This window comes from Anser brachyrhynchus (assembly GCF_964034855.1).
Source record: "Anser brachyrhynchus genome assembly, chromosome: Z".
Taxonomy (NCBI): Eukaryota; Metazoa; Chordata; class Aves; order Anseriformes; family Anatidae; genus Anser; species Anser brachyrhynchus.
In genome coordinates, this window is record NC_137697.1 from 39831565 (window position 1) to 39846367 (window position 14803).

At 39.5% G+C, this 14803-nt stretch overlaps 1 protein-coding gene across 5 annotated transcripts in view; it reads right to left on the reverse strand.

Annotated features, from left to right (window-relative positions):
• Window positions 1-14803, reverse strand: part of PTCH1 (patched 1) — a 73612-nt gene that overhangs the window by 37442 nt on the left and 21367 nt on the right. For all 5 annotated transcript variants that reach the window (XR_013943200.1, XM_080573033.1, XM_080573032.1 and 2 more), the window contains exons 3-10: window positions 6975-7164; window positions 5631-5700; window positions 5425-5516; window positions 3854-4052; window positions 3142-3263; window positions 1405-1552; window positions 465-596; window positions 2-157 (exon numbers count right to left, since the gene is read on the reverse strand). Coding sequence is in view for 4 of the 5 variants with exons in the window: in XM_080573033.1 (XP_080429159.1) it covers window positions 2-157; window positions 465-596; window positions 1405-1552; window positions 3142-3263; window positions 3854-4052; window positions 5425-5516; window positions 5631-5700; window positions 6975-7164 (1109 nt within the window). In the remaining variant the exon portion in view is untranslated. The remainder of the gene's footprint in view (window position 1; window positions 158-464; window positions 597-1404; window positions 1553-3141; window positions 3264-3853; window positions 4053-5424; window positions 5517-5630; window positions 5701-6974; window positions 7165-14803) is intronic.

Here is a 14803-nt window from a genome sequence, read left to right on the forward strand (position 1 = left end):
CCTGAGTTGTGGCAGCATTAAAGGAAATTCCAATCAATGAGCACAGGCCCAATCCTGCAGCCACTGAGAGAGCAACCAGCAAGACTCCTGCCAGCCCCACAGCACCCTGAGACTTGGCACAATCCCACCGCAACATTGTTAAACAGGCGTAGGCAAGCTGAAAGGAAGGGTGGGGGGTATGGGAAAAAAAAAAGTCAAAATATTAGAGTGGATCCTTCTCCAACAGCTACCAGCCCTCTTCCCCAAATACACTTTGTTACAGGCACTTTTAAATAGGCATATTAGACATGTTACACAGAGGAACAGATGACAACACTGAGGCAAATGTTTACGAATTGTAAGGGTGGGGTTTTTTTCACGTATTCAAAAAATGTTCTGGACTACTGACTGGTAACAATGAAGCGGATATTTAAACCATGCTCTACTACCAGAGACAAATAAATAAACATAATTTGTTTTATTACCATTAATAAGTAGCCACTAGCTACTCTGATGACGCTGACATCAGAAAATGACTTCAGGATGTCATCCAGGGTGGTTGTAGTAAAGGAAAGCACCTTCTGAGTAGAGTTTTGTGCAACACTTTGATGAACAACCTATGAAAAGAGAAACAAAACTTGGTGTGACTAATTAGAAAAATTACCATTTTCTACAGCACACATCTGAAACTGCTTTTGCCTTTATGTTCCTGTTAAAGCACATGCCCTACACAGGAAATTTCACTGATGCTATATGAAACAAGCATATTTTATAATTATTTCCTGCAAGCTACACCTTATCAAACAAAAATTTGCATCCTTCAGGAAAGGCTACTGCATTCGCAGCTCATTTCAAGCATTTAATTTAAATGCTGAAGTGCAAAGGTTTCCTCTTTCCGTAACTCTGGCACTGACTTGCTGCTGTATGAGTTTTGCCTTTAATCCAAGGCCAGCACGCTCCTCAGGGTCCTCCTCTCTCCCCCTCTGCCTGGACATTTCACAGAGGTCAGAGGCAGCACAGCAGAGGTCAGAGTTTGGGACACAAAGGCCAGGCACTGTCACATGGCCTCCCCACCCGGGCTGCTGCTGGGAGAGCAGTCAACGGCTAGCTAATGTTTTCCAGACACCTTTAGAATAATCACGCCAACCAATTGCTTTTGAATTCCAAGCAGATCTTCAAGTTCCTTCTCACTCTCAGCTAAGCAGAAATGTGCGAGAGAGCAAATTGCAAAGCCTTTGTGGCTTTTCATATCTGAATAACCAAGCAGCTTCTCAATTAAAAAGAGAATAAATCATCTTTAAGGCCGAGACGCAAAATCTCAGTTTTAGTTAAGCATCTTCCCTGAAGCGATACTGTAAAAAGCTGTGAGATGTGGATCTCAGTAATATTTTATAGTACAGCATTCTAGGTTATTTTCAGTTTTACCTCAACATACATCCTCTGCCAGGCTTCCAGAATTGCTGCTGCCTTATCCTCATTCCAGTTGATATGTGAAACATATTCATACCCCTTGAAGTGTTCATACATTTGCTTAGGAGTCATTAACTGAAACATGGTTTGCAAAGCCTGGGCACTGTAACATGGAGAGAAATGAGAGGAGAAGAGGCATAAAATAAGCTTTTTCAGGAAATTATTTTCATGGCATGAAAATCCAAACGAGTGCCTAATAGGAGCTTGCAGGAGTTCTCGATTTTATAGGGCACGTGTTCATATTAAAATTGAACAGAGTATAATTATTCTACTATGTATCTGGTGCAGCTGTACTGGTCTATGCAGTATTGAGGCTAAATCTGTTTTCCCTGAAGTTAATGATAGTTTTGCCATTATTTTTGGTAGGATAGGTTTTGTAAGCAAAGAATGTAACCCTGTAAATCAGTGGTAAGGATCATAATTAACAGACAGATTACTGTGAAGAGGCCACAGGAACAGTTATTTCTACAAGATCGTGTAAATGCTGTTGGAAATTTGTCATTTGAAGACCTTGGTTTGTTTTTTTTTTCAACCCTTGGGGAGAAATACCAGATTAAAGTCATGATGGCTGCAAACCCTTGAGGAGTATACAAGGACAATTATGTATCCTGACTTTCCACAGTATGCAACTGTATCCAACAATTTTAGAATGTTAAGGAACTATTTTATTTTTCACTGAGAATATATTCTTTGGCTACATAAATTCTTTGGCTAAGTATATTCTTATGATTCTACAGAGGTTAGGAGAAAATTCTTCACTGTAAAGGTAGTGAGGCACAAGAACAAGTTGCCCAGAGAAGCTGTGGATGCCCCATCCCGGGAGGTGTTCAAGGCCAGGCTGGATGGGGCTTTGGGCAGCCTGGTCTGGTGGGAGGCATCCCTGCCCATGGCAGGGGGTTGGAACTGGGTGATCTTTAAGGCACCTTCCAACCCAAGCCATTCTATGATTCTATGATTTTACTTGTTGAAAGACTTACTGCAAGAAATAAAGCTTCATGTTTAGTGTCAATGTAAAAAAAATTCAAAATCCGCATCAAAAGTTCTAGAAAAAGTTCTCTCTATTAAATATGGGAGAATTGTGCTTCATTTAGCTTAGTGTGTCCTATATTTTTCAGGACAGCTCTCTCATACGTTTTTCCCCCCCTGAAATCCAGTGTTCCATGACTTGTTCAAGAGGTCTGAAACAAAGGGTTTTGTTTTATCAGTCAAAAATGTATTGAGGATGTAGTAACATAAAGAATAGACTTTTCTGCATATTAAGTCTAAACAAAAAGCTTAGTGGAGATTTTTGAATTCTGAGAAAAGTTAAACGTGTGAGCACATTACCCATATTACTTTTCCCCTTTTTCCTTTGATCATATTTCAAAACATGATCAAAGTTTTTCGGTGCTTTAAACGCTGTTCAGTGCTTTATGCATACATGCTAAACAACAAAGCTGCCAGGAAAAAACCTTTTTTCTGAGCAATGTACATTATCATTCTGAGGTTAGAAGCAGGAAGCAACGACACCTCCTTAAAGAATTGTCCAATCACTCTTTTAAATTCTGTTCTCTTGAGGCATATCCTCCTAAACGACAGTTTATAATACACATGAAAGGCAGCTGATTTTGCATGATCCTCCCCCCATGCTCCAAAAACCAAACCCTATTGGGGAAAAACCTTAAAATTTTCTTTAACCATTTGTTTGTTTACCTGACAAGTTTACCAGAACTATTCTTGACTGTACCACCAATAATCAACTCTTCCTGCCAATGCATGTATTTTCTGGACAGTCCATAGCATCCACCACTCAAAACAAGGGCTACATCAAGAGGCTAGAAAAAGTGATAAAGAAGCAATCAAGCAGTTGCATAACTTCAGACAAAGTCACACCCTAGCTCAACACCCTGTGCATTATAGTGACTGATATTAAAGATAGCCTAGGAGGTCCACAAAGAGAAATGTGTTCAACAGATCAAGTGACCGAACAGCATCTTCTCCAAAGCCTGACTGACAGACAGATATATAAAACTGGGACCCATTACTTCAAATTCTTCACAAATGTCAACAAACTTGGCCCTCCCTGAAGGAAGGCTTTGCTGCATGGTGCGAGTGTACAGAGTAGCTGAGCTGTATTCCAGCAGTGGCTATCTCTCTCTGTTGCATTAAGTCTGCTAAGTGCCCCATCACCACTTTGCCATGCTGGGCCAGCAGCTGACAACCGTACTCTCTCTCTAAATATGCAGGATTAAGTACCGCATTGCAGAATGACGGAAAGTTAGAGAGTCTGGGCTAGCAGCAAATAACAGGAACTGAAAAATGACGTCGGTCAAGAATATGAACTACATATTGCTTGGTACCTTCTTCTCTCTTCCCTGCGTCCCTCCTCCCATAAGCAGATACACAAAAGGATAGGAAAACTTACTTTGGTGGAATTTTTATTGGGAGCTGTGATTGGGCAATCAGGATCAGCAGGATTCAGGCAAGGTCGATCCATGTAACCATGACCAACCTCTGCTTTATTCAGCATTTCTTCCCAGCTCTCCACTTGGTAGTTTATTTTCTTTAACTCTTCCAAGAATTCTAAGGGGTCAAAGTTGATCCACTGTAAAGGAGGCTTTCCTCTGCAAGAGAAATCAGGGAGAAATTATTTAAAAAATGGAAGACAAAAGAAGTACTGAAACAAGCATCCTTTAAAAATTCGTATTTGCACAAATAATTGAGTCATTTTCTGTTACAAGCTATAACCCTTAATGGTAAGGTTGTTTCATTTAGCGTAAGGTGTGTTTTAATAGCACTTTTGTTTTATGTACTTTTCTTGTAACCCTGTCGTAATTCTAACAAAAATACTCAGTTCTTACAAAGTTATTATATCAAAGGGAATACTCACAGGTTAAAAATACTTCCATTTGCAAGAAAAGCAAAACAAATTATCAAGCACCTAAATAACAAAAAAGCAGCCAACTGCTGCTTTAAAGAATTAGGGGGAGGGGAGTGGGAAAGAACAGAGGGGGCTGAGGAAAGAAAGCATTTCTCATAGTATCAGATTACTTCTTGTTACTATAATAATCATCTTGCAGATGTAATCAATCAATAAAGCTGATGTTTGTTTATCTATAACAATGCTGTGCTCCTTCAAATGCCTTGGCAGCTTGACTATCAACCATCAAGCCTTCCTGCTACTATGGCTGTCACCACTATCACTGTCACGTCTCCCACCCCCCACTTCTGAATTTGTGATGTTGACAGACTAGAAAGGCTTTTGGCTGCCTTATTCTGTGGTTCAAACCACACTGTATCTGCTTAACCAGGCTTAAGTCATTATTCCGAATCTCCCAACCAGAAAACACAAACCCCCTTATTTCCCCATCTAAAACTGTACACTAAAGGTTACGAGATGGCCATTGCAAATTGCTTTTACAGAGATATGCAAACCAGGACAGAAACAATAACTCAAATGCTAACTCTTGCATAATTAACAGAAATGCCTGCACAGATTAACAATTAACTCTTTGAAGGATTCAGGGCTTATAATATCACACTTCTAAATTGTGAGAAACCACCCACAAAAGATACTATATATAGTTTCTTTAATGATCTCATAAGCAAAGGATTTGTTTTTTTGGTCCTTAGGAACACCTGAGATTTAACCCAAGATATTTTCTTAGGAATAAAATTCTTATTAAGGAATGTTTTTTGTAATGTATTGGAAAAAAAAAAGTTTATTTCCAAAAGAAGGATAAAATTCTTAAAGCATAGATTCAGAACTTACATTTTCTTTTACAGGCTAGCAGAATAATAAAAAACAACATAGGAATTAAATCAATGCCTACAAATAAACTCTTAGAATCAGAAATGAAAAAAAAAATAATCCATGCATATTTTCTGTAGAGACACTACGGTTTTGGTTTTTTTTTTTTTGTTAAAACTCAAAATCATACATAGTTACACAATTAAAATCAGTCAGACTAGAAAGTTATACAAAAGCATGCTTACAATAGATAGGCAGTTCCTGACTGTAGCTTTGCTCCCTCCCAGAAGCAGTCCAGAGGAGTGATAATTAAGCAAGGATAAAGATATTCTATGATCTGTCAAAATCAGAAGGGGTAAAAAACCAGTTAGAATAGAATACAATCTACAGTCTAAGCAAACTGAATCATGAGAATACAAAAAGCTTATAACGAAATCCCTGCTATGCATACCTGGTCCATGTAACCTGCTTCTGTGATGAGTTCTCCTGATTTATAACATAAATGTTCCAATTTCCATTGTCTGTAATAAAGATAAATAACACATTTTTCTTCAACAATTACTGAAAAGTTATTTTTAAAATGTAACATACTTTTAAAATTGCAACTTATATTCACACGTTGGCCTCAAGTAGCAAATCATTGAGGATGGCAAATTTTATTCATCATAGATATATCACTCCTCACATAAAAAGCAAAGGCCTTTCTTCTTGCAGTTACAGAATAGATATGTTTCAGTTATTGTAAACACTTTCTGTAAATGGAGCTGCTTTTGGTTGAGCAGGATGGCCCACATTGCTTAATGGGACAGAAATCTGGCTTTATATAAATGAGACCACTTGTGATTTCAGGTATTACTCTATGACACAACTGAGAGAGAAGTTGTCTTCAGGCTCAGAGGACTAGCATATTCCTAACTGACTCTCACATGCAGGAGGAAAGAAACCATTAGGATTTCTGCCTTCCTTTTTCAGACGCATTACGACTTCTGTTGTCATAACTTGTAGCATCTTAAAACAAAGCAGGAGCCAGGCAAAAGATAATTAGAGCCTTGGCATTAACTCATTGATGTGCCGAAGATATGTCCTGAAAGATGATACTGGGGTTCATGCCTCAGACAGTGTCCATAGGCACATCATCATGTAAGCAGTAACTCTGAAGGAACCACTTTTCAGGAAGATAGCTCACTAGCCCAAAACCGGTACCCTCCTAAGACGTACCTTTAAGATTTTTGTTGCATGCAACTCCCAACCTTCAGTATGCGCACAGGCACTCTGAAGGCCAATCCTACTATGACTCTACGTTACCAAACAGCTGTTATTTCACCCACTGCCACTTCTCACGCAATTCCATTTCCCTTTATGTCCAAACTACTAGAAGGATAGTAAACTGTACTAGTGTTCACAGACGTTATGTGCCTCACGACAGTGTCAACAAAGGAATTCATCTCTAATATGGAAGGCTTTTCAACATTGGGAATCCCACAGGTAAGGTCCTATGTTAAGAACACAGACATCACACCTTACTGACGACAGGTGTTGGATACTGTACAGCTGCTCATAGAGGTACGTTTTCTAAATCTCTTCCAACGCCATTTATCCCATTTTATTTGTCAAAAGCCAAATCATCGCTGCTATCATGCCACAATGTCAAGCATCAGAAACGAGTGACGTTCAAATCAGAACATCCTACGGGACAGGCTCTGAAGTGCTAACCATTTAAAAGCATGGGGAGGAAAGCATGCGTCCACTTTTTAGTGGTTACGGGTAACAGGAAAACTTTTACTTTTCCCCCTACCTGTTGTACATATAGACATGTACTCTGCTGGCCTGAAGCGCAGAGTCAAGGTGCTGTCGGAGTGCTTCTGTTGTTAGTACATTAGCACCATCTTCCTGTGGAGTCTGAATCATGAGCTGGGGGTTAAACATGGCCTCTTCTCCAATCTTCTGCCGTGTGTAATTTAGCTCCCGGCTCACTCGTCCACCAACTGATGGAGAAAAATCAACAGATTTGTATTAGCCGATGATTGCTTATTCAGGATGCACACAATGAGCACTCTCCAGTCAAAAATACTCTGCCACACACATGGACTATTCTACCTCAAACTGATCACAGTATAACTAGTAACAAATTTATTTTAGCAACACTGCAACAAAAATTACGTTCCTCATAAAAGCACCATTGCCCCAACTGCACTAAAATATCGATGCGTAAACTGGAGCATCAAACAGTTTTTCTGTTATAACCAATATTCCGTATGTAAAAAGTTTTTTTTTTAAAGGAAGAAAAAAGAAAAACCTTTTCCTTGCAGACCAGACCAAATACTCCTGTGTTACAATTTCTTACACTTGTATAAACAGTCTGCTCCAATAGCACATTTCAAGATAAATGGCTTTAATTTACACTCTTCTCCTAAATAATTTGGCAAAGGCAGAAGGAGAACGTTTCTCTTCAAATAAAAAAAAAATGGAAGAGGGAAAAAGTAAGTGAACCCACACACTTCTCTGTCTTAAATAAAAAATAAAATTAAAAAAAAAAAAGTTCACATAAAGAGATGCAGTTTTGAATGTAGCAGAAAGAACCATCTATTGTCTGTTTGCCCTAGTAGTTTGATACCTGCATAGCATGCTGTGATGCAGGAGGTAATTAGTACACAACATCTGTTTCTAAACCCAGATGAGCTGAACAGTGTGCTCCATACCAAAACATGATTTAAAAAAAAAAAAAACAGAAAGAACAAAGGAAAAGGCAGAGGGAAACCACAAAGTAGACAGGCTCTAGAGGGAGCCATATTCAATTTGCCTTGCCAAAAATATTACGTAAGAATGGAAAATTATCTTCCCACTTACAGAAAAGCATTCAGCTCGAGTTCATATACTTCATATAACCTCCCCTGTAGTCTCTCTAACAAGTGCATGTGGGAGGAGGGGTCAATTAATTCAGCCAACTAGCTGAATCAAGACCACATCCAGATGAGGAGGACAAGAATACCACCAACATGTTGTTTCCATCTCTTACAATTTATTACCTTTATTGCTCTGCGAAGTCCAAGCTACAGACCTGCTCTAATTTGTTACATTTTTTTCAGTCCCAGTCACCTTGGCACTGGTGATCTGAATTACTGCCAAAGTTTAGCTCTGCAACAGTGTGAACAGAAATTAGACATGCACATCTATCTCTTCCTAGGCCATATAACGGAAGACGAATCTGCAACCAGTTGGCAGGGTGGGAGATGACATTCTCAAGTCTGAACAAGCCAGGGACATACTTACATCAGCTGGGCCCTCAACCCACCCATAAAATGCCCCTAGGGCAAAGAGGACCACCGGGCAAGAAGCTGGGCCCCTGCAAGGATAAAGCTGTCAGAATCAGACCCTCAACAATTAAACTGTATTGTCGTTTTGGCATGAGGCATCACTTAATCTCTAGATCAAGAATTCTTTGAAAAAATAAGTATTTCACCAACAAGCTCCGTTTTCTCAGCCTGTCACATGTGGCATTATCTCCTTCACACCCATTAACAATGGCCAGCTTGCAGTAAGAGAAAAATGAAAAGCAAAGTAAAACTCCCCCACCTAGATTCCCTTTATAACTTCTTAGCATCCCTTTTACTCCTGCATGTGTTTGGTAAACAAATAAATTTGTTAATTTATATCAAGAATAAAAGACTAAAACACTTAAGACTTTGCCTCAAACGTTTGACTGTATATATGCGCAGAAATCATAGCTAAATGCAAATTTAAGTCAAATAGCATCCTCCATAACTAAACAATCACTCCACACTGGAAGTTAGTTTGCACAACCCTGTATCATATTTGTTATATTTTTTTTGTGTGTGGCTTATTTATTGAATTTCAGTACTTTCATCAGCCTAATGTTCATGTCCACTGCTATCCTTCTGGGCAGTACTCTACGGTATGCTAATAAAACCTGCTCTGTCTTAGAGAAATACAGGGGAGGGGGTAGAGGACCACAGTTATCCTAACCTATATGTCTTGGAACCAGAGCTTTCTTTTGCAGCCCTTTACGCTGCAAGCACTTCAGAACACAAAATGTCTTTCTCCCTCTTTTGTGTCTCTATGCCAGCCAAGACAATAAAGCCCCAGTTTTATGAGGACTGTGGAGTCTACCATAAACATCTACTTCTGGTACTATATTCTCTCCCATTCTGCTCAGACTTAACTTTTGAATTTAGCTAGGACTTAAACCAACAAATCATGCGTCATTCAAGACAAAGGACGGCATTCCTATCTCTGCTGAAAGTGACCAACTGTTTACTATCAACAGAAATGATTGCTTCCTAATCAAGGTCCTGTCAAACCACATTAGCTTCACTGAATAAGGCAGATTTAGCTAATCAAAACTGCATCACACAAGTCAGTCATCAGAAGAGAAGCTGTTTTTCCCCCCTTTTTCATTCAAAACAGGAATAGCAAAACCATCCAGGAACATGGGCACATATTCCAGAACTTAACAATAGATCTGCTGAGCATTCTTCTTAAGGCATTACATCATTTAATTGTTTTTTTGACAGGTCCATTACATACATTTTGTGTGCCAAATAGAGTAAAGATAACTCCACAGGCAAACATAGTTACTTTATACAACATAACACTCATATACAAAGAAATTACGAAATTAAACAGCAGAGGAAAATTCTGACTGCCGAAGGCAGACTACATGAAAACACAGGGACAAGACCAGAAGCAAGTGGATCACATCAGTGGCCTTTCAATGTATCAGAAGAAATAAAGAGCAAGAAGACAACAAACAAAACACAGTATGTTTCTACCAGTTGTGATTTCATTTATTTTAACCGAAAATTTGCAAATATCTCTGGAGGCTGCCATACCCAGAGGTCTTAAGCCTCCACAATCAGCTGAACAAGAATTAACTTCTTTTTTTTGTTGTTCAAACACTCTTCTTGCTTTTTTAAAATGCATATATGTATCCATAGTTGGTGCCAAAATCTAGGTGAAGCTGCTAAAAATGCCACTGAAATGCACCTAAAGCCTCTAGCCTCATTGTGTACTGGAATTATGCAAAACTGTGCTCAACATTTGCACACTCCACAGAAACTCATTCCTTATACTCGTAAGAAAAAAAAAAAAAAAGCACGTTACATTCATCATACAATTTCCACGCTACAGGACAAATGATGTAATGGAAAAAACAACCAATGATTAATATGGTGGTCTTTTGTGGTTTTCCTTTATGGACCCTATTTTCTTATATTTGGTGACAGCAACACTCAAAACGCTACAGAGTTCAAACATGTATATGACATTGAGTAAAAATGCCTCTCATTTTATTCCATATTGAAGACAGACTGAACTGTTTCCCTTTAACATTCTGGTGACAAAATCCATACATTTTTCTCCCTTTTTTTGATAGATGAGATGTCACTTGATGGATTTTGAGTCCTTTCTTACATGATTTCTTATAATTTAGTGCCTAGACAGCTGAGTTGGTGGCACAAATGCCTGCAAGCCATAACACTGATTTAAGTAACAGATCGGTACGTGGTCTCATGGCCAATGGTAATACGAGGCAGCAGTTTGTACACTATCCTTCAAGTGCTGTCAACAGATTCTGGGTGTCTGTCTGCTGGAAATGAGCTACCTTGCCTTCTGTAAAATTTAGCTAACAAGAAAGTTTAAAAAAAAAAAAAGTATCAAGAAAAAATAATAACATCAGTGTCCTGGCACCATACTTCTGTTAACATACTGGTTTCTAATGCTCAAATACGTGCATGAAGGCTGGTGTTCAAGACAGGACTTCTTTACTGGCAGCATCTTTGTTGCAAAATACTGGTTCTTGTGAAAAGCCCGAGTGGCTTTTCTGGAGAAGAGGAAATGTCTCCCCTTTGTCCTCACCAGCACAATATTCACCCACAGGCCTCGCTCTTCACCAGAGCATGGCAGAGCTGGCTTCAGCCAGTCGGCGTCCTGTACCGCTGAGCACGCTGCTGCTCCTCCTCAACTTCCCCACGGGCTTAAACGGAGGCAATGAAATCCTTTGCCCTTCTGAAGGGCCTGAGGAGAGGAGAAATTGTCAGTGGGCTGCTAAGAGCCGTGTGAGGACCACCGCCTCTCCCTCCCCCCGGAGCGAGGAGCAGCTGTCAGGTGGAGACCAGTTTTAGTCACCCTTGACTCGAGGCAGGCCGGAACCCTCGACCCGCCGGGGGAAGGCCCCGTATCACGTTACCGAGCACTTGGGTCACAGTCCCAGTGTCTCAGTCATCAAACTGAAATGCCCTGGTGCATCTGAAGTGAGAAGCATGCAGAAAACCAAAACTCCTTCCCTATCGTACACATTTGCACAATGCTGATGCATCCTCAAGCGACACAAGAGTGAAACCATATTTGTTTTCATTAGCACTATTTGATAGATTTCCAATTCCAATTTTGAAGTGACTGAGTGGTTCAGTCGATGTATTCATTTCTACTGTGCATGTCACAGTATTACCTATATCTTCCCCATGATTAGCATTCAAAATTCACGTGGTATTACATTAACATACTTATGAAAGAGCTACGGAATCTGCTGCTGGGAATTGCAGTCCCTTCCATACTGAGCAGTTTCAGGAGCAAATCTGACCTCTGCTCCACTAAGAGACTGATCTTAAATCAGGCGATGAGCGACAGCCAAAAACCACTGCTTGCTAATTTACTGCCCATTTGTTCAAAAGGCATGAAATGTTTCTATTTCAGAGCATCTTACAATGTTCCATTCCAAGTTACTGGAATTGCAACATATAGCCTAAGGTTTTTTTTGTTTTGTTTTTTGTTTTTTTTCCAGATACCAATGCTACCTGTATTAACCATTCAATAGCTACCTTGCTTGAAAGACTGTGCAACAACTACCTGAGCAGAGAGCAAGCTCTCTCTAAAAAAGAACATTTCTGAGAGCCAAACACTTGGGATAAAAGTGTTTGCCTACCACTGTGGAGTGAAGGACTTTGGGAAACCAAGACTTCCAGAAATGTCTCATGGTTTGAGGGCTTAAGTTTTTCCTTAACAAGTTTGACATGCCTGAATGGTTTAAAATTTTCTGGAGAACCTCCCCTGTGAAGACTATGGGCCTTAAGATGTTCACATGTGAGCACATTTTTCCAGGATTATAATTGTGTATCATGAGAACATTCCTGTCCAACCTTCTGACAGCGACAACTCAAGGCGCTGAAATCATACCTCTAATAGACACAAGCACAATGGTTTCATTTCATGAATGAGAAGATCTGAGAAGGTCCAAAAGATACAGGCCCTATTTTTAATAGATCAGGTATTTCGGGGTTTAGATACCCTTACGATGCTTACGTTACTGCCTAAGCATTACCCAATGCAGGCAACATCTGCCATTTGTGCTATTTTTTACCGCCACGACAGGACTGAAGAGAAACAAAAAATAATAACCCTTCACGACTCGGTAATCATATAAAAGCAAAGACCAACAATTATATCCCAGTGTGGTCACCTGAGACTCAACCTTTACCAACCAACCCAAAGGGCAGAGAAAGACTGCTACACTATACACTGCTTTACAGATATATAGTATAACCATACAGGACACTGCTATAGAGATATATAGACACACTACGTGTGTATAGGGGCGTTACTCAAAAACTGCTGATGGAAAAGGGGTTTCAGTCCATTACAATGGTGGGCAGAAGAGCCAGCCCACCACAGCCCCAGCTCCCTGTCCGAGCCGTGTACCAGGATTAGAAATGCTCATACCTGTCACATGTCACAGAAGGCACTACCCAATGAAAATTGCACAGGACTGAAACCTCCTAAAAAGAAATTGAGATAGAAGAGTTGAGTTCTCTGGTATGAAGATTACCCTGCCTCTTATTGGACACAGAAAAATAATGGCCTTTTGATTTAAAGCTTCCTGTTGCTCTCAAGGGAGTCTGTCTTTGTGTTCTCCTGGATGTTTGAGCTTGTGCGTGCTGCTCGCTCATCACGCTCTTTGTCAGCTACAGAATACAGTTTTTCTGCACACAGGCTGTATTAGTTAGCATCCTGATTCTTCCTGACAGAAGAGCCGGCAAGGAAGCACTTTCTTCAGAATTAACTTCCTCTAGGCCTGACTGGCAAAGTACAGAGGTACTGGAGTTCAATTTTCATTGAAACTGAAGTTTATTCAATACAAGAAATGGGACATTTGGCAAGTTCACTTCTTGAAATGTTTAAAAGGCTGTCTACTTGTTAAGTCAGAACTGTTGTTGATTTACAGGGTCAATGGTGGTTAATTTATTAACTACCAACTGTAAGACATTACATCATGTATTTGATGTATGTAATATTCTAAGGATGCTAAGGATGGATCTTGTCAATCCATCAGGATTACATCATTAAGCGTTTTGGTTACCTGCACTGATTTTTTTTTCTGTTCATTTATTTAAATGCAAATAAAAAGGGGGAGTGCAAGTAATGCAAAAGTTAAAGAAGTACCTCAAACTGAGCTATTAAAAAAAAAAAAAAAAACAAGCATAAGGAATGACGTGCTTGCATAGTGGTAAGCAGTCAGTGCCTTAAAGAGATTACATGGTCATTCAATGGCCTGTTCAACAGCTCAATGAAAAATGATAATCTTTATCCTGTAATTAAACATGATCTATGCTAGCACTACACTACAGACAGTCAGAAACCCCCTGCTGCATCTAGGCTTTCTTGCAGAGCATTTACTCCACTGAATACACATACATGCATTTGTATAGCTCACAGGGAATGGCAACAGTTGTGCCTGCCCAAATTGAGGCAGCCCGCACTCTCCCATATCCCTTCCCAAAGTCCAGGTGAACCATCTACACTTCTCCCTCCCCTTCCATGCTCGTGTCCAACAAAAGGACATCATCACATCCCAATATGAAGATTTAACCAGCTTCTCTCTCTTTTGGCACTGCTGGCTACAAGGAAAATCTAGAAGCAATATGACCATCTCAAACATTTCTGTCAGGATGTGAGTTAGATAATGCCAGGCTCTCTGTTATTACTTAAAAAAAAAAAAAAGGCTATGGCTTACAAATATACATACAAAAAATTATGAAAGCCACAAAAACACTTCAAAAGGCTGCTTTTTATTTCCCAAGCCATCATATGATACGAGTTAAGTTACTTCTCACACATGCTGGGGAGGACTCCAGTGTTGCTGTTACAAATTTCATTAATGCTGACATGACTATGAATAGCAAAAATAAAAACACACATCAAAGATGACTTTTCATTCTGTCACAGTTTGACAAAGTTTAGAGCAGTGACAAGGACACAAAGCTGTCTGCAGGCTCAGGAAGACAGCCCAACAACAGCTGCCTCAGATTGCAGTGGGAAACTTTCCCCGCAGTTTTAGAAGCTAAAGCCTTTTCTTTCTGAAAATCAAATAAAAGCTGATTTTACATGTATGCATCTGTATCACCCATAGGCAGAAAAAAAAAAGGTGTTATTACTGATTAGGTACAATACACAGATCACTAAAAAAGAATATGTGTTTTTTGATATATTTCTGGCCTCGTGTCCTGAGAAATTGGAAAGTGAAATAAATAAATAAAACCCTAAACTGACAAATTGAACAGTACAAACTGGAAAAAAAAATACAAGAAGCTTTGAAATATACAAGAATATACA